At 49.1% G+C, this 20148-nt stretch overlaps 1 protein-coding gene across 6 annotated transcripts in view; it reads right to left on the reverse strand.

Annotated features, from left to right (window-relative positions):
- Positions 1 to 2071: 2071 nt before the first annotated feature.
- FBXO10 (F-box protein 10) overlaps positions 2072 to 20148 on the reverse strand; it is a 42929-nt gene continuing 24852 nt past the window's right edge. For 3 of the 6 annotated variants that reach the window (XM_086415932.1, XM_086415933.1, XM_086415930.1), the window contains 8 exons: positions 18656 to 18805; positions 17295 to 17431; positions 12108 to 12178; positions 10195 to 10347; positions 8918 to 9187; positions 6697 to 7007; positions 5439 to 5617; positions 2072 to 4049 (listed from right to left, as the gene is read on the reverse strand). In XM_086415932.1, the coding sequence (XP_086272058.1) occupies positions 3875 to 4049; positions 5439 to 5617; positions 6697 to 7007; positions 8918 to 9187; positions 10195 to 10347; positions 12108 to 12178; positions 17295 to 17431; positions 18656 to 18805 (1446 nt within the window). In that variant the 3' untranslated portion in view covers positions 2072 to 3874. Of the gene's footprint in view, positions 4050 to 5438; positions 5618 to 6694; positions 7008 to 8917; positions 9188 to 10194; positions 10348 to 12107; positions 12179 to 17294; positions 17546 to 18655; positions 18806 to 20148 lie in introns of those variants that run through there. The other 3 variants (XM_086415931.1, XR_015169905.1, XR_015169906.1) reach the window with 3 other exon arrangements.

Genomic DNA, 20148 nt, shown 5'->3' on the forward strand with positions numbered 1-20148 from the left:
AGAACAGATAAAGACCCGTATAGACGGTCAGTGCTATGGGTGTGCACTCCCCAGCCTGATAGGTGTCCACTGGAGTTCATGTCCACAGTCCAGGCGGGGGCTGGGTGCAGAAGCTTAGGCTTCGGAGATTAGACTCCATGAGAGGACCGAGGTGAACTTCGTGCAAACAGCCTGAAGGGGTTGGGGTCTGGTAGCACCGCACCTGAGGGTGTACTCAGAGGATGCCTGGGCCACCTTAGAGGGCAGGCACCATTGTGTGGGCAGTGAGTGAGGGGAGGAGTGAAACCCACTGTTACAGCCTTTATCACTGCATCAGCTCTCAGGCAGCAAGACACCATCCAAAAGAACAAGATCTGTCACCAACTTTGAAAGCTGCTGCCCCTTGGATGCAGGAGTCATCTCTAGTGGCTGACTCGGCCCTTCTGGGTTCCAGGAGACATTTCTCCAAAGAAGAGATACAGATGGCCAATAGACATGTGAAAAGATGCTCAACATTGCTAATTACTAGGGAAATGCAGATTAAAGCTATGAGGTACCACCTCACACTGGTCAGTATTCCATTCCTCATAAAACTAAAAACAATTACCGTATGACCCAGCAATCCCATTCCTGGGCATATATCCAGACAAAACGAATCCAAAAAGATATGTGCACCCCTTTGTTCATAGCAGCACTATTCACGATAGCCAAGACATGGAAGCAACCTAAATGTCCAGTGACAGATGAATGGATCAAGATGTGCATATATACAATGGAATACTATTCAGCCATAAAAGAACAAAATGAGGCCATTTGCAGCAACATGAACGGACCTTGATTGAGATTATCAAGTGAAGTCAGAGAAAGACAAATACCCTAAGATATCACTTATATGTGGAATTTAAAATATGAAAAACGAAGGCTATAGGTCCCTCAGTCGTATCCAACTCTTTTCAACCCCATGGGCTGTAGCCCACCAGGTTCCGGTGTCCATGAATTCTCCATACAAGAGTAATGGAGTGGTTAGACATTCCCTTCTCCAGGGGATCTTCCTGACCCGGGGATCGAACCTGGGTCTCCTGAATTACAGGCAGATTCTTCATTGTCTGAGCCACAAGGGAAACACCTTATGACAAAACGAACCTATCTACAAAACAGAAACAGACTCATGGACATAAACTCTCAGCCATAAAAATAATGAAATTTTGCCATTTGTAACAAGGATGAATTTGGAGGGTATCATGCTTAGTGAAATAAGTCAGAGAAAGACAAATGCTATATGATAGCACTTATATGTGGAACCTAAAAAATAAACTAGTGAATATAACAAGAAACATACTCTTAGATCTAGAGAACAAAGTAGTGGTTACCAGTGGGAGATGGTGAAGGACCGGGAAGCCTGGCGTGCTGCAGTCCATGGGGTCGCAAAGAGTCTGACATGACTGAGCGACTGAACAAGTGGGAGAGGGAAGGGGGAGAAAGGTAAGGGTAGGCGATTAAGAGGTACAAACTACTATTAATAAACTACAAGGAGAATAAACTACAGGATATTGTACAGCACAGGGAATATAGCTACTATTCTATAAATGGAGTATAACCTTTAAAAATTATGAACCACTATGCTGTACACCTGAAACATACATCCACTACACCTCAGTTAAGAATATTTAAGAGAAAAATTCTAAAACTATCCTAAAAAATAAAAGTCTTAATTAAAAGAGCACTTAAATACTAATTACTGGCTTTCTACCCAAGTTATGTGTAGATGCTAAATGAGTAAAATTGGGGAAAACGTGGTCATGGATCTGAAATCCCTTTGCAGACCATCAGGTCATCCACACCAGGGACTTCACTGTTGCTCTTCAGAAAGCACATGGGGCAGGCGGCCTGCACCACGGTCCCTGACCTGTGAGGACACAGACGTTAAAACCTGGGATCCTGTGGGAACAAGCTGAATGGACATGATGGCCCTGGTCTCCCGCCTCCTTCAGTGGAAGCTGTGGTACCTCTGGGAGGCAGAAAGGTGATGGGCCTGCATCCAGTGCTCAGGACCCCCAGTAGATACCCAGACCAAGGAAAGTACCCCCCAAAGTGCCTCTTAAAATATAGAACTTTATTTTGGTTGCTGAGATTTTCACAAGCACTTGGTTCACAGAAAAGTCATTTGTTACAAAATAATAAAAGGCAGCATTTTGTACAGCGACTCACACTGGGGCCACAGATAAGTGCAAAGAACAGTGCTGGGGAGTGGAGGGACCCACGCTCTTGTGCCCCAAGTCCTCAGGGAGGAGACTGAGCCCCCGACTCCCTCTAGCCACACCCTACCCGACCTGGGAGAACAGCACCAGGGGCCTGGCAGAACCTGCCTGGGACGCCAGCTGTGGGCGTACAACCATGACCTTACCAGGCTGGTGAGGTGCCGCATGAAAGGCCAGGTTGGCGGGGGAATGTTTAGGTTGAGCCAAGCCTGTCAGGCTCCCTTCCTTGAATAGTGGGTCTGAGACCGCCTGGCTCTGGAACCTTCACACATTCACAGTTGAGCTTAGCAGAGCCTTCCTGTCCCTCTCCTCAAGCTACTAACCCTCCCCCTACCCTGGGCTGGGGACACAGGCGGTGACCTTCATGGAGCTTACAGGTGAGTCAGTGGACAGGGATGGACCTGGGTAATTTCTAAGCAAGACAGAGTGTACCCTGTGGGGGCAGAGGAGGCTCAGAGGGCAGAGCGCTGCCATTCGCATGGCATGTTGAGCCTGGAAGGATGGGTGGGACCTGGGTGTGCATAGCTGGCGAGGAGGGCACGCCCAAAGGTAAGGAGAGTGTGAGCCAAGGCACAGAGTGGGAAACCATGGTAGGGTCTGTAAAGGCAGGTAGCTGGTCATCCATGAGAATGTGGACACAGACGGGGCCCCAAGCACCTCCATCTCCACCTGTCTGGTGCCCAGCAGGGGCGGCTGGTCTGGGTGTGCTTGTGGGATTCGAATCCTTCCTGTGCTGCAGGCACTGAGTCAACTATGTCCTGAGTCTGGGGGCAACTAGAGGGTGGAGCAGTCAGGTGAGTCCTTGCACTGCCCAGCCCTCACCTGCACACCTAACCACTTGAGGGAAGCCTTCTCCACACGCCCTTCCTGCTTTCCCAGTTGTCCCTGGGGCAGCCTGCCAAGAGAGGCTCCTTATCTCAAGCCCCTACTCCTTCAAGGTCCACATCCAAGAGAACTGTGTCCTTAAGGAAACCAAACCTCCAGCCTCCCTCACAGCAGAGTGGGTGTTGCAATGTCCCTGGAGAGTCAAGGTGAGGGCTAGGAAAGGGGATGACTCGGGGGCTCTTTCCATCTCACTGGAATCACTTCTGTCCCTTAAAAGTAAATTCGTTCTTCCCTGAGAAGATTCTGGGTTTGGTGTGTATAGTTCCCTGTAACTCAAACAGAAAACCCTGGCCAAGGTTTCAGAATCAATTTCCCCAACTCTTCATCACCTCTACAAGAGCTCGAGGGACTAGAAACCCACCAACTTCTGTTCCCTTTTTCTCCTTGAAAAGTAATTCCACGGTTGGGGAACTAAGATCCTGCAAGCAGCACGCATGGCACAGCCAAAAATACCAACCAACCAAACCAACACAAAACCCAAGCTCCTTCCTGCTGTGGGCTGTGGAGCCAAAGGGCTTTGGAGGTGCCTTGTTCTCAGTCCCCAGAAGACTTGAGAGCCTGCTTTTCAGGGCGGAGGAGATAAGATGAGCAGGAGCCTTCACAAGTGCTACTTCTTCCCTCCATGAAGGCTGCAACCTCTTGGCCCGGCAGGGCCCAAGCCTGACAGCAGGGTATGTGCCTGCTTCCTGGCAGGTCTTCCTGGCAGGGTCTTCGGATGCCCCCTAGCTGCCTCCTTCTGCAGCTCTCCATTCTTACAAGATGGTGCAGAAGATGCTGCGTTTGCTGTGGTAACCACCTTCCACATGGGCTGTGATCCTGGTTGCCATGGCTGTCACCTTCTGCCCACCATGGGCAGCGGAGGGGCCTCGGAGGGAGTTTTCAAGGTGAGGCCGTGCTGGTGGGTTCGCCAGGCGCCATGTATCAGACCTGAAGGGGCAAAATGAGAATGTAGTCTTTGAGGGTCTAGAGCATTTGCTGAATGTCCTGTACAACCTTACCTTTGGCTCAAGATCCAGGTGTTTGAACTGGGGTATAGGTTGTGTCTCCCTAGTTAAGTGATAGCAAAAGGGGGTGGGACATGCATGAAGCTAAATCCAGTTCCAGCTCTGCCTTCAGTTCTGATGCAACCCTGGACAGGTTCCCTCTCGTCCTCTATTCCTCCATCTTTAAACAAGGATCTAGATAAGACCAGTGACTTTCTCTTTTTTTCTTTCATTCCTCCAGGCCCAATTTTTTTTTCCCATTATGTATGACCATGAATGTTATGCAAGCTTTATTCATTCATTTACTTTTAGTTTTTGGCCATACCCTGTGGCATGCGGGGATCTTAGCTCCCTGACGAGGGATTGAATCCTCACCCCCTGTGTTGGAAGGCAGACTCTTAACCACTGAACTGCCAGAGAAGTCCCATATAAGCTTTATTAATCATCAGCAAAAATTAGAAGCTACCTAAATATTCCTCAGCTGATGAACAGATAAACCAAGTGGTGTGTCCATTCAGCGACAAAAAGAATGAATGACAGATGCGACACCACAGGGGAATCCGGGATACACTGGGCTAAGTCTAAGAAGCTGGGCTCAGAAGACTACATGGTATATTATTTCTTTAGATGACATTCTGGAAAATACAAATCTACAGAGGGCAGAAACTGATGGGTTTCCAATCTCTTAAGCTTTTGTGGAGGTTATGAAGGGTTGGGGAAAATCAAATGATAGTGATGGTTTGATCAGGACTTTCTGACCTAAGTTACAAGCAATCACCTGTAATACATATCAAATCCTAAACTGCTTAAACCAGCAACATTGTCTTGTATTTTTATGATAATATTACAAGTAGGGCTGGCAAGGTGTGGGCAGTGTCAGAGGCTGGCTACTAAGGGGTGAGTAAAAGCCTGGGGGTATTTGTTCAAAGGGCAACAGTGGCCACAGAAATAAACACTCATGTGAGACCTCAGATATGCTACTAGGTCACAGGACCTTATTTTATCTTAAGTTGGTGCTATGGACATTATTAAGTGGATTTTACTAAGGCTCAGAGATGCTGAGTAAATTGCCCAAGGTCACATAGCCAGTAACTGGCAGAGGTGAGATTTGAAACCACATACCCAGACTCTTTGAAAGCTTATTCCCTCCTAGGGAGTCTGGCTCAGGTCCTCTGCCCAGGCCCAACACAAAGGTCAAGCACAGGCCTTTATCTGACCAGAGCTGAAAGCTGGCATGACTAGACAGCAAGGGTTGCCACAATCACTAGGCCTGGCTTCCCCAGTGACCTCACGGTGGTTCTAGAAGATTGGTTTAGGCGCCCCATGCACTTACTTCTTGAAGACCAAGAACCTGTTGTTCTGTATAATGCAGTCTTGGTTGGTTGAGCTCTGCTGGAAGATGGTCTTGTTGGTCCTGCCCTGGAAGATGGTGTTCTCCTGCACCAGGGCCTTGGCGTGGCCCTGCACTGCAATGCCGGAGGCCCGGAATGAATGGATTCGGTTCTTTATTACCTGGGAGAGGCAGCCAAAGCTTGTCACACCTCAGGGACTGGTGGGAAGCCAGGTGAATGAATCACCAATTATAAAACTGAGGGGTACAAGCACGCTAGGTAGGTCAGCACTGAGCCAAGGGAGCTCATGGAAAGGCTGTCGAGGCCAGCCAGAGAACCAGAGAAGGCTTCCTGGAAAAGGTGATGGATAAGCTGTAGGAGTTTCTCAGGCACAGAGCAGGGAGAGATGTTCCAGGAAGACGGAACAATGTGAAAAGGGCCCTCAGACTGAGCCGGAAGCAAGGGCCACTGATGGCCCAGCTGAGACGACAGTGAGCCCTCCTCTGCCTTCCCACAGTGCTTGGATGCACAGCCAAGGAGTTCTTTACTCCTTGCCGAAGTCAGGGACTCACGAAGCCACAAAGCCGAAAGGAGGCTCTGGGACTGTAATTTCACAAGGGCAGGGACTGGGTCTGCTTGGCTCAACAATGAAACCCTAGCACCCAACTCAGTGCTTTGCTTAAAAGTGGAGCTCGGAGCTCAAGGTCCTGTGGGGAAGAAAACCAGGAAAAGGAGCAGACACAGCACTGAGGGAAGTGCCCTGGAGGCAGGGGTGGGCAGAGACGCCTCAGAAGCCAAAAAAGGGGCACCTCCCACAGCCTGCACCGCCAGGGAGGGCTTCCAGAAGACAGTGACAGCCAGTGGGGAGAAGGCTACTCTGGGTAATGGGAGAGTGTTGCAAGGCCCCGGGGCAAGACAGGTCCTCAGTGAGATTAGTCCTCTAGGAGGAGAAAGCTGAAATAGCCCTGATCTTGACCTGAAGACCATGAAGATACCTCAGGGGGCACCCCCACCCCAGTTTCCTGCCAGTACCCCTCCTGTGTGAAGTGCCCCCTGTCTCTTGCAGGTAGGGTTTAGGTGGCACCCTTGCAGACTGCTGAGGGTTTATGGTTTTGTTTCTCAGTAGAGAGGGCACGAGCGCCCCCCTAGGACTGGCATAGGCACGCACATGACACACACACACACATGGCTCTCTTGGGACTGGTGTAGGCACGCAAGTCACACACACACACACACACACACACACACACACACACACACCTTTGTGTCAGACATGGGCAGCAGCTGCAGCCCACTGCCCCGGTTGCCAATGATGTCATTTTCCATGACGGTGCTGTCACCCTTGGTGATGACGCCATGGCCTCTGTTGTCATAGATACCATTGCCCCGGAGCTCCACCTTGCACTGGGCCTCGATCTTGACCCCACTCTGGCGGTTGCAGGAGATGCTGTTGTTGGCCACACGGGTGAGCTGACTGCTTTGGGCCACAGTGATGCCCCTGACTCTGTTGGCGTGGATCACGTTGGTTACAATGTGCAGTGCCTCACTGCTCTGGATGTAGAGTCCTGAGGCTGTGGGGGGAGAGGAAGCACAGGGTGGCCCCAGGGTCACTGCTAACCAGACCAGGAGGAAAAGCCTTCTCAGAACTGTGCACCCAGGAAAGGAGGTAGGGAGGAGAGGGAGAGGCAGCCCTGGGGACTTGCATCTTCCAAGCTGGATAACAGAGCAGGAGGAAACCTAGGACCAGCAAGGAAACTCTGTTCCTTCTGAGCCAAGTGCTCAATGAGGGGGACGGAGACACGCTGTGAAGAGGCGCCTGAGACTCAGCTGGTCCTCTGGCCCAGGCACTCATCCTGCACTGGAATGCCTCCTACAGTTGTCTCCCCCGACTGCCGTCTGTACCTCCTGGGACGGAGCGCTCACTACCTGATCAAGGCTGCCCATCCTGCCTCTGGACAGACAGACTCACCTGAGTGAAAATTCTGTTGCTTTTGTTCTGCTTCCCATTCTGAGCTAGAATCTGCCTCCCTATTGTCTGGGGAAATTTTCTTATTTCTGAAGAATTAAGAAATGTCTTACAGATACCATAGGGAAAAAAAAAGCACAAGATCAGCAGGCTGAGAACCACAGAACGTGGTCAGGAAGAGGCAGCATGGCAGGTGGACCTGGGGTGGTGAGGACTCCCAGTGGTGACATCTGCCGCAACCCCGCCAGGAGCGGGAGGCTCGGGCAGCAGGGGGAGGAGGCTGAGGGAGGGTGATGACCACAGGGTCTTGTGGGAGCAGTCTGGGTTGTAAGCCCTGCAGGTCTGAATTTTTTGGTGCCACCTGCCTGTTGCTTCTCTTGGCTTGGTTGAGAATCGCAAAAATAAATCAAGTGTTTTGAATTTACGTGGCTTTGCTTGTTGAACTGGACAGTGTGGCCACGGGAAGGAAACCCTGAACTGGGAGGGAACAGAACTCATTTTCCAGGTAAGTAAGTGGGCTGGGGCCACTGGCCCCCCATCTCCCTGCCTCGGCCACTCCCAGGGTGATGAGCTTCCTCAGGGCCCAGGGGCCTCTCTTTAACAAGCCTTCCTCCACCATTCCCCAGAGTGATTCTCATAATCAGCCAGGTGTGGGAGCTGTAGAGTTGGATGAATTCCACAATAATTTCTTTTCCCCATTCAACAAACATCAAACACCTACCATCCATTTTTATCAAGTTTAAGATAACATGGATTTTAAATATTCTTATTTTCTGTATCTCTAAGAAAGAAAAAAGAAAGTGAAGTCGCTCAGTCGTGTCCGACTCTTTGCGACCCCATGGACTGTAGCCTACCAGGCTCCTCTGTCCATGGGATTTTCCAGGCAAGAATACTGGAGTGGGTTGCCATTTCCTTCTCCAGGAGATCTTCCTGACACAGGGACTGAACCCAGGTCTCCCGCATTGTAGGCAGACGCTTTACTGAGCCACCAGGGAAATCTAAAAAAAAATCACTGCCAATTAAACCATGATATGCCATCAACTGTAAGATGTATCTCATCAGAGATGTGAAAAAAATATGAAAAATGTGTCTCAGAATTGACTGAATGTATATGCCAGGTGTGGGACTGGTGCCAAGGGGCAGGGGGCACCAACAAGAGTGGGATTCAGTTCCTCGCCTCAAGTTCACTGCCTGTCAGAACTGATGAAACAGCCACAGAACGAACAGTCTCAGCCCCCGTGCTGGTGGGGCTGGGTGAGGGCCCAGGTGGAAGGAGGGAAGGATGGCAGGCGAGGTCTCTGAGGTCCGTGTTGTTTGGGACATGTGGATGGGAGAAAGGGAATTTCAGGCAAGAGAAAGGCGAGGGGTGTGGTGGGAGAAGAAGAGAATGGATTGAAGTCCAGGGGGTGGGGGTACCAGGTGAGTGGCTAAAGAAGTGGCTGATGAGGCTGAAGGGTCTCAGGGCAGGCCGAGCATGGGAGGCCTTGCGGCAGGGCTGCGGGGAGGGGTGCTCACCTCCGTTGTGGTTAACACTGTTGGACTCGACCAGAGCTATGGTGATGGGCCGGCGCAGCGGGTCGTCATCCTTCTCCAGCTCTGTCTCCCACAGGATGGCATCCCCGTCCTCACTGAAGTTCTCCTGGGCCCCGTGGCCGCCTGGGAATTCTCCGGAGCCATCCTTCTGGCTGAACACTGCCACTCCGTACAGGCCATTGTAGCTGACATGGTTGCTGGTGACGTGGGGCAGGCTGGACGCCATCATCCACACCCCACAGCCCTTATTTGCTGTAACAGTGAAAGGAGCTGGTCATTAACGCTGCCAACAGGCAGGGCAGAACCCAGTATCTCAGGCGGGGAAGCAAAAAGGCACTGGCCTGGGAAACTGGGCCACTGATTGGTAAATGGCCTTGAACGAGTCACTTTAGGGCTTGGCTGCTGCAGGCTTCTCCTTCATAGAAGGGGTAGTAACAGTCAGGTTAATCTCACAACTGTTGTCACTCCATGGGGTGTAAAAGTGCTCTGGGAACTGCCAAGGCCTCACTTCCAGATTGGAAACACACGAGCCCATGGTGACAGTGCCCAAAGGGCCCTCAGAACTCCTCCAGCCCAACCACACCCTGCACGGAAATGCAGGGTTTGAGTCCCAGCCCTACCACTCCTTACCTGTGTGATCCTGAGCAGGTTACTAAACTTCTCTGTGCCTCAGTTTCCTCATCTTTAAAATGGGGTTACTAACTGTACCAACCTCGGAAGGGGTCCTGAGGATTAAATATGATAATGCACAGAAAGGGCCTAGTAAGAGTCCAGGACCTGAATGTAGGTTAGCTATTGTTATTATTAGAGATACAGTCCGAAAGACTGAGGTGTGGCCCAAGGTCACAGAATGAATGAGAATAGTTTTCTTTCTATGATTACCCTATTTCTCCATTATATTTTTAGTTCTCTGGATCAAAAGAAAGAGCAAGAGGGATTAGATGTTCATGTATCAGAAATCAGATGGCCCTGTCCTTACATAAGATCCACTCCTGCCCTTGGTTGTTTTAAGTGGGGATTAAAGCTCTCTGCTTTGCTGACCCCATGGGGTCAACCTGGATTAGAAGGTGATTTATGAAAGGCTCATGCCTTCTGAGAGGGGCTGTGACCTGAGATACAGGCTGGTTAAGATGAGGTACTGGAGGCCCAGGGAACAGCAGTGACTCTCTTAGGACCTACAAGTTGGAGGTGGAACCTGTGCTTCCTGCCTTCAGGCTGCACTGGTCCCCAAACCTGTCCCCAAGGAGAGCGGCTCTCACCGTAGATGGTGTTTCCTTCTAGCAGGCCTTTGCCTTCATCCCCCACAACCACACCATCCGAGTAGCCAAAGCAGATGAGGTTGCTCCTGAGGATGGGGACCCCTCCTCGGCGGATGTCCACACCTCCCCACTGATTCTCTCGGATGACATTTTCTATGGAAAGAGGTGGAAAAGAGGGTCACAGGCCTCCTACAGTGCTGCCATGGGGACTTGAACAGCTGACAGAAAACAAGTCCGGACAAGGATGCTGAGGCCTGACCCTCTCAGGAGGCAGCACCCAGAATCTTGTCTGCTGTGTGGCTTCCCAAGGACGTGTCTGCTGTCTGCTTTCCCCAAGGGCAAGGTTTGTGTCTGCCTTGTGGTTTCCTGTATCCCCAGAACCCACTGCATCTAGCGGCCTGGAGGACTGATAACTAAGAACAGGCTGGCTTTAGCGTCCTCGGACCAAGGCCAGGCAGGGCTGTCTGTCCTGGGGGACTGTCCTCAGGAGCACTGACGCAGAATCCAGCCACCCCTCACAGGCCTGGGGAGGTGCGAGCCTGTCCTTCTCAGCCTCAGTTCTGGACTGACCACAGCCCTCCTCTCCCCTCCACCATGTCTCTGGGAGGGGGCGGGCTGAAGGGCCACCAGTGAGAAGGGGTGTCCTGGGACACTGCTGCCGCAGCACCAGGATGAGGCAGACTCTCAGCCTCTTGCGACAGGACTGCAATGGTTCAGGAGAGCCTGTGTGACCAGCTCCTGCCTGCCTCTGGGACCCCATCTCATACTCCTTGCCCCTTGCTCACCACACTGCAGCCAAAGGAGCAACCTCTGTGCTCCTCAGGCCTGCCAAGTCTGTTCCCACAGGTGGCCCCATTTGGAATCCTGGTTCTTTCCTGAGTTCCTTCCCATCCTCCAGCTTCTGGTTTACATGTCACTTTTTTGGAAGGCCTGCACTGACCACACAGGCCTAAATACCCAGTTTGTCTATCGCCCTATTTTAATTATCTGTAGAGGAAATTCCCTGGCAGCCAAATGGTTAGGACTTGGCGCTTTCACTGCCAGGGCCAAAGTTTCATCCCTGATTGGGGAACTAAGATCCTGAAGCTGTGCGGTGTGGCCAAAAAACAAAAATATGTATCACCCTCAGAGATGACTCTTCTTGAAAAAAAAAAATACATGCTTTTGTTACTTTCGCCTCCTGAAATGTCAGTTCCTGACAGCAGAAATTATCTGTTTTCTTCACTGTTGTATCCCCAGCTCTTGCATACACCGTGTGCTCAAAACATGTCCGATAAATGACGAAAGGCGGGATTCAGCCAAGAGGAGTTACTGGCCCAGTGTTTGCTGGACCTCCTTAATGTCCTAGGTATGGCTATGCTCTGTGCTGAGGCTACACTGACGTACCAGATGGACATGATCCTTGCCTTACAGAACACAGCAAAGGAGGCTGTCATTAAATGGATCTTAAGAAATTAAGTACAATGTCCTATAGAGCAGGCCTACATGGTGGACTAAGTGAGTGGATGTACAATGGGAGGTCAGGGCAGGCTTCCCCCAGGAAGAGACAATTGGGGTGAGGCTCAGAGAATGACAGGAGTTGGCCAGGCAGAGGGGGAATGGGGATGGATTGCCAGAGCAGGAACAAGCCTGTAGAGTCCAGAGAAGGGGTTCAGTTTGTGTGGTGTGAATATTTCTGACAGTGTTCTGTGAGCCACCCACTCAGATCCTGTAAGCACCAGGCCTGGCAAAGAACGGACGCAACCTCCCTGCCTGGTGAGCACGGCTAGGGTGTGGAACCTATGTCCTCGAGCGCTGGTCACCATCAGGAGGCCAGTCTGTCCAGGAGAAGGACTGGGTGGGTGGGAAGCTGGGGACGTTGGCTGGGTTGTGGTTGCCTGGCTGGTTACAGCTGCAGGCAGTCTCATGCCTACCTGTGATGAGGCCTCTGCCATTCTCGTTCACAGCGATGCCGGCTGCGTGGCCCTTGAAAATGTGGTTCCGGCTAAAATGAAAGAAGACAAAATGTGAGACCAGACCAACATCATGCCTCAAAGACAATGCCCATCCAAGGTGCCTACCCTCTTTGTGGGCTTCCCAGATGGCTCAGGTCCACTGGGATATGGAGCACCTCTTTGAGGCCCAGAAGCCAGGCAGAAAGCAATCACCAGTTACACGGCCCCCAAACCACCTGCAACTGTGCCACAGAAACAGATATCCCTGTCTCTGCAGCCTCTCTGGACTGCTAGCCACACTCAAGCACCATTTTATTTGTATGATCGTTGTTGTACAGTATTATATCATTTGAAGGTGTACAACACAGTAATTCACAATTTTTTAAGGTTATACTTCATTTGCAGATATTATAAAAATTGACTATATTCCTGATGTACAATATATCCTTGTAGCTTATTCTATACATAATACTTCATACCTTTTATACCTCTTAATCACCTACCCCTAATTGCCCCTCTCTGCTTCCCTCTCCCTACTGGCGACCACTAGTTTGTTCTCTATATCTGACTCTGCCTTTTTATTATACTCACTAGTTTGTTGTATTTTTTAGACTCCATGTATAAGCGATATCATACAGTATTTCTTTCACTGACCTATCTCACTTGGCATAACGGAAGATCTAAGAAAGCATGCTCTTGACTCAAGAGACACACATGGCCCTACTGCCATGGAAAGTCCTCGAGAATGAGCTCCCTAGAATAAGACACCTGAGTGTGTTAAAGGACCTGCATTGCTCCCGTCTCTCAACTCTGGTTGCCTGCCTGTAAATACAGAGCCACTCAGACACTGGCAGAACTGGGTTATTTCTGGAGGATACGCATTTGCTGATTGGTATTTTTACTAACAGGAATACTGTGATCTCCTTCTATACTGGAGAAGCACCTGCCCCCTCTCTTAGGAGGTGCCCTCCTACTTCCTACCATGCAGCTGAGGGATTTAGATCCAAATACACAACTAGCTGTTCAGAGCCTGACACAGGGCCTGGCTCCTCTCACAGAACCTCACTGATCAGGAGTTGGCTGATAAGTCTTCCCATCACTAGGGCAAGGTCCAAAGCGTTTACCATATGTTACTGTTGTTTAGTTGTTGAGTCGTGTCTGACTCTTTTGTGACCCCATAGATTGTGGCCTGCCAGGCTCCTTTGTCCAGGGATTTCCCAGGCAAGAATACTGGAGTGGGTTGCCATTTCCTTCTCCAGGGGAATCTTCCTGACCCACAGATCGAACCCACGTCTCCTGCTTGGCAGACAGATTCTTTACCACTGAGCCACCACCAGGGAAGCCTGTACTTCCTTGTGGGGAAGCCAAATGCCAACTGTATGTACATTATGCATTTGGAATTGAATAAGTGAAATTGTCTGTTAAAAAACATCCTTATGTTTTTACTCAGATGCGAAGCAACTGCTTTGATGTGATTATAATTCCATCAACTGATGGTTACTCTGGGCTTCTAGAATTCAGAATCAGATGCAGTCCATGGGCTCAGGCAAACCTCATTCATATTTCTGAGAGCTGCGCCATGGAAGCAAATTCATGAGTGTTATACCTTTAACACAAATCTCACTTTCATAGAGAATCCATGGCCACTTGAAGAAACATGTATGTGTGTGCACATAGGGTAGGCAGAACAAAGATAAAAGAGACATCAGAGGGATGGTATGGGGAGGGAGGACAGAGGAGGGTTCACAATGGGGAACACATGTATACCTGTGGCGGATTCATTTCGATATTTGGCAAAACCAGTACAATATTGTAAAGTTTAAAAATAAAATTAAATTGGAAAAAAAAAAAAGAGAGACATCAGAAAACATGAGGAAAAGGGGACAGAGCATTGTTCCAAGAACCGAGGGTGGGATATTAACACAGTTTGAGTCCTGTGCTTCCTTGCAGCCAAGGCAAAAAACAAACAAAAACAAAAAACCATAGGTTATGTAACTCTTACCAGCAAAAAAATATGCTCAATGGCTTGCCTTATTGAGGTCACATCAGGGACCTTGAAATTCAGGGACCTCCCACAAATCCCTGTCCTCCATCACAAAGAAACATAAAGGAAAAAAGCACAACCAAATTCTCTCAAAGCGACTGTTTTATTCAAAAAATACTTTTTATTGAAGTGTATTTGATTTATAATGTTGTGCCAATCTCTGCTGTATAGCAAAGTGACTTACTTATACACATACAGACGTTCTTTTTCATACTCTTTCTCATGATAGTTCATCACAGGATAGGATATTGAATATGGTTCCCTGTGCTGTACAGTAGGACCTTGTCGTTTATTCATCCTGCATATAGTAGTTTACATCTAAACCCAGAATTTGTTTTGTGGGGGGAGGCTTTTGGCTTGTGGGATCTTTGTTCCCCAACCAGGGGGAACAAAGGCCCTCAGCAGTAAGAGCATGGAGTCTTAACACCTGGATCACCAGAGAATTCCCTCAAAGTGACTGTTTTAAAAAGCCAAAAATAAAATAACAACAACGAAAAAGCCAAGACACTGATATGGTTGTAATATTCCTTGCTCGAAACCCTTCAACAGCTCCCCAGCACCCACAAGGTTTGGGTATATGGCTGCAGTAAGTAATTACCAAAAACTTAGTGGTTTAGAACAGCACGAGTTTATTATCTTCCGGTTTAGGAGGTCAGAAGTCCAAAATGGGTCTGACAGGGCTAAATCAAGGTGCCAGTAGACCCGCCTTTTTTCTGGAGACTCGGAAAGCATCTGTTTCTGACCTTTCCAGCTCCTAGAGGCGGCCCAGGCTTCCTGGTCCGTGGCCTCATTCCTCTGGCCTTGCCTCTGTTGACACATTTCCTTCTCTGACTCTCCTGCTTCCCTCTTCTAAGGACCCTGTGATTACACTGGGCCCACCTGGATCACCCAGGGTACTCTCCCCATCTCAGCACCCTTATCACATCTGCACAGTCTCTTCTGCCTTGTAGGCAATCTATGCACAGGTTCCAAGGATTAGAAAATGGATAGATTTGGGGGGGCATTATTCTAGCTACCACACGTGGTATTCGAGTTCCTCCATGTTCCAGCATCAACCCCACTTTGTAGGCTGACCTTATGCCCAGACATACCACACTTTTCCCACCACTTTCCCAGGTCATACTCCAAATTTCACTGCCCCAGGCTTGTAATGCCTTTCTGAGGCCAAAAAATCCTATTTGTCCTTCAGTAAAAAGTAAAGTGTTAGTCGCTTAGTCACATCCAACTCTTTGCAACCCCATGGACTGTAGCCTGCCAGGCTCTTCTGTCCATGGAATTTTCCAGGTAGGAATACTGGAGTGGGTTGCCATTCCCAGGGCATCTTCCTGACCCAGGGATTGAACCTGGGTCTCCTGCATTGCAGGCAGATTCTTTACCATCTGAGAACTGCTCAAATGTCAGCACCCCACATGCCCTGTCCTGACTCACTCAGCTGCAATCATGACTGGTTTCCTTCTGCACTTGCATGAAGACATATAAAAATGCTCACTTTAGTGGGTCCTTCCCTTACAGCTCCCATCTGCAGAATGACACCAAACACTTCACAGAGCAGAGACTGTTCATACATCCTTTATACTGCTAACCCCCTTAGATGGAGTAAACACCTAAATGTGTGTTTAATGAATAATATGCACACATGCAAACCCATACTCTTATCTTAAGGCAATAATGTAAAAGATGGGAAAACAGCTCCATAATCATGTGATCACTAATTGTTTTTAGTAAGCTGCCTGTTGGAGAAGGAAATGGCAACCCACTCCAGTATTCTTGCCTGGGAAATCCCATGGACAGAGGAGCCTGGTGGGCTACAGTCCATGGGGTCGCAAAAGAGTCGGACATAACTTAGTGACTAAACAACAAACAAAACCAAGCTGCCTACAATAGTGAAAAAATAGAAGCCTAACAGTAATAGGACTGGTTCAAAAATGAGGAATGTTCTGAAACTGACCAAAGTGATAAATATAAGATCCTTCAACAACATGGAAAAGTACACACAGGATAATGCAGGGGAAAACTCTCAGACTATATTTGCTGCACAGTAATTCCAGTTATTTTTGTAAAGCGCAGACATAACATGTGAGTCTTCCACTCAAAACCTTTAGTGATCCCCCCTTATCTAGACAGAATAAACTCCACCTTTCCCACTGGACTACATAAAGCCTTCCTCATCTGGCCCAAGGCTTTCTAGCACACTTCCCGGCAGAGATGGACTGCCACGGGGATATAAACACTCAGGCTGCAGTGACCACAGGACCCAAGATGATCTGGGACAGTCCCAACTTGAGATGTTTTACAGCAATGTCACAACTTATGTGAGACTTTTTCTCAAGCCCCAGAGGACTGTGTGCTCCCTGACTCTGCTATGTTCAGCTGCCTCTGCTCACACCACTTCCTTCTCTAGGAGTGTCTACTCCCCAGTTCCATGAGAGGCCAAGTCCTACCCGTATTTCAAAGTCTTAACCCCAATGCCAGCTCCCAAATGAGGCTCCCCACAGTCCCCTCATCAGAATAACTCCCCCTCTCGGTACCACTTTGACAGCATTTATCACAGCCTGCACCACATGATGGGTGGGAGGGCAGATCCGCAGCCCCACTACCTACAGCTTATACCAGTGATGGATCACGGCATGCTTCCGTGCTGAGGTCAGATGTAGCCTCCAATCTTAATACAGCATCCCAGGTAGCCACTAACAACCGATCAGAGTTGTCAAGTGAGTTGAAACCTCTATGCCACTCCTATCTTAGCATTATTTCTGGACACACATGTCTTCCTCCAGACTAGAGTAAGCTCCAAGGGAGCAGAATCTACCTGGTTTACCTTTGTTATCATTGTTAGAAGTGCCCAATAATGCCTGCTGAATAGAATGGCCCCACATAATTAACTGGAAGGGAACACAGACACAAAAGCACAGAATACAGATAATATAACACAGAAGGCTGTGTTACTGAGGTGGGATTGTGGGTGAAGCCTGTCTCTTCTCTGCTTGCATGTATACAGTTGTTTTAGTAAACAAAAATGGTTTCAAACGAAGCAAAGACAGGAAGCAGGGAAGCAGCGATGAAAGAGGAAGAAAGGGACCATGGGTGAGCAGGATGGTCTGAGTACAGAGGCACATACATACCTCACGACTGGATTTCCGTGGTACAGGATGTAAATGCCAGCCTCCTTGTTTGAAAAGATTTGATTGTTCCGGATGATGCCTTTCCCATTGCCAAGGACAACAATGCCGGAGCGAAGGCCGTGGTGGATCTGGTTACACTGCAGGTGAACAGGAGACACCACAGAAGGCAGATCAGACATGCCGGTGAGCAGCAGAGGGCTCAGTGCTGCCCCACGCAGGGCCAGGATGCGTCAGCAGAGGAAAACACGTCACTGCAGGATCCCAAGCACAAAACAAAGTGAATGGACCGGGCGTGGCCCTGCCCTCTCTGCACAGGTGCACACATGGATACCTGTCAGAGAGACTCCCGAGAGAGGAGTCTACCCCACCCAGACTCTTGGGATGTATTAATAGTTACATCCTGACACTTAATGCTGAGGGCTCTTGCTTTCATCTACAATGCACAGTACTGAAAATTTCTGAGCCTCCAAAGAGCATGATCATTATCAAGGCCACATTACCCCAGGGACCCGGGGGCGGAGCCCCAATATGTGGTAACACTGACTAAGCACAGGCCTCAGGGACCACCCAGGGAAGGGAGGGGGACTGTGGAAGGTGTAGCCCCAGGGAGCTTAGGTTTCCCATGAGGCAGGAGGCCACCAGAAGGTATACGAGCTACAAGGACCTTTGGAGGTATTTCTGCCAAACTCCTCTGTGCAAACGGGGAAAGAGGCCCAGGGTCATACAGTACATTTGTGGCAGAGCTGGATCTGAAACCTAGCTTTTCTGTTTCCCAGTTAGTTGCCTTTTGCATGGTGGTTAAAATCTTAGGTTATAATAAATTATAATTGTTTCACTCTTCTAATTTACACCCTAAATACAATCATATATTTAAACCAAGAAGCTAGCTGTTTCTTTTCCAAAACTATTTCACAAAAACAAAGTTCAAGTTTGCTTTAAAGTGTTTCCTGCTGCAGGAGCTCCTATTCTTACTGGTTTCCAGATTTTCCCCTGAAGGATTTGGCAGACTCACCAGGGTAACCAAGTGTTTTTCAGGGCAGACATCATATCTTTATTCTTACTGAACTCAAAACCCACAAGAGCATATCAGGGCTGCAGGAAGGAAGGCCCTGTGAACTTCCCTGTCTGCAGGGTCCTCATCCTTGCTGGGGGAGACTTCAGGGATGTGATTTATCCAAAGTCACCTTCAACACATGGAGGAAGAGACCAGAGTCACAAGGACCCACAGAGGAAAGGACAGGAATGACTTAAAAGCAGGAAGCAACAGGAATTTAAAATGGTAGCATTTGCTTAGACATCCTAGAAAAGGTTTCTGAGAACTATGAGCCACCCTGAAAGGGGCACCAAGACGGAGGAAGTACCAGAATGAGAGGGTTGGACTTCTTCCGGATGTCCACGCCAGCCTCTGCATTGTGGCAGATGTTGTTGCCAGCGATCAGGCCTCCACCCTCCAACCGAAGAAAGATGCCCGATGCTCTGCAGTGGTGAATGTGGTTCCTGAGCATGATGATCTAGGCAGAGAAGAAACAGCCATTCATTTTCTGGTCACAAAGGCTATTTTTTAAAACCTGCTCAGGGGCACCTGGGTTTCCTCCTTCCTGTCTGGTCTGTGCAGATCTGCCTGACTCCAGCTCAGCTGCTCTCGCCACGTACTCACAAGGAGGGAGCATCTCGACACCCTTCCCGGTTTGGACCTGCAGCCTCTGTACCAACCTCATACCTGTCCTTCACTAAACCCTGGATGGAAGCTTGGCCCTTGGCTCCACATCCCCAGCCTCAGAGCAGGATGGAAGTGATGCTTAGATGAGATAGGATTAGGCAGGCTGCTAACTCCACGTGAAGAGTTCCCCAGAGGTCTGAGGGCACAGCTACTTTAAATGGAACCAAGTGCCAATCCCATAGGCACTTCTGCTGGACTTCACCTGCCTAAGGAAGTGCTAGAGGGTAAGGTAACTCACAGGCGCTCCTTGCCCACCTTCCCTTTGGCTTTTTACTTGTAAGACAAATACCCATTCTTGCCCACTCTGCATCTCTCTTAATGTATTATCTTGGGGTGGAAAACCCACTGGAATTCCAAACTAAGAGACAGTTAGAAACGTTGGTATAGGGATAGGGAAGCCTCTTTAAAACAAGACACCATAAGCCGGCACACAGCTTAGTAAGAGGGCGTACTGCCACTTACACTTTCTTTTTATATTTAATAATTATATAAAAACTTAAAATGTATGTTTTTTTAAAACTGTGTATTAATAATACAATATAGTATGTGAAGGCAAATTGTGTACTAACAGTAAACAATATATTACATTAGAGTTAAGTCCTGGGAGGGGTAAAGTGTAATGCAAGTACAATTTCAAGGAGATGCTTTCTGCTTATGATGGAGAAAGTTAGAAAGAGTATTGCTCCCACAAGAAGAATCTCTGAATCCATGAGAGCTGAGGTTGCAGGACCACCAACGAGCCTGGAACCTAAGGGAAAAAGGCACCTCCAAGGACATGAGATGGGACTACCTGCTTGTTTGAAAAGACACAGGTGCCATGCTAGCCAGAAAGAAGGGTTTGGGTAACTGTTTTCACAACTTGTTAAAAGCCAAGTGTGAATCAGTAAGAGCACAGAAGCCCCGGGAGTAGCTGCATCTATTTACTTCTCCACAGACCACGCCAGCTGCTCATGGAGAAAGGCTGAGGGCCGGACAAGAGGCCAGAGATGCCTCCCTTCTGCTGGGCACTTGGCGGGAAAGAACAGTCACTTTGGAAAAAGCACTAAGCCCCTCTTGGATTTCCCCCCTAATTTTCCCAGAGAACAAGCTTCAAGCAGTTGGGTGAAGAGCTGCAAACCCCGTGGCTCTCATGGG

Source organism: Bos grunniens, chromosome 8 (genome assembly GCF_055505025.1).
Source record: "Bos grunniens cultivar Pamir isolate PY7600 chromosome 8, Bosgru_T2T1.0, whole genome shotgun sequence".
Lineage (NCBI taxonomy): Eukaryota > Metazoa > Chordata > Mammalia > Artiodactyla > Bovidae > Bos > Bos grunniens.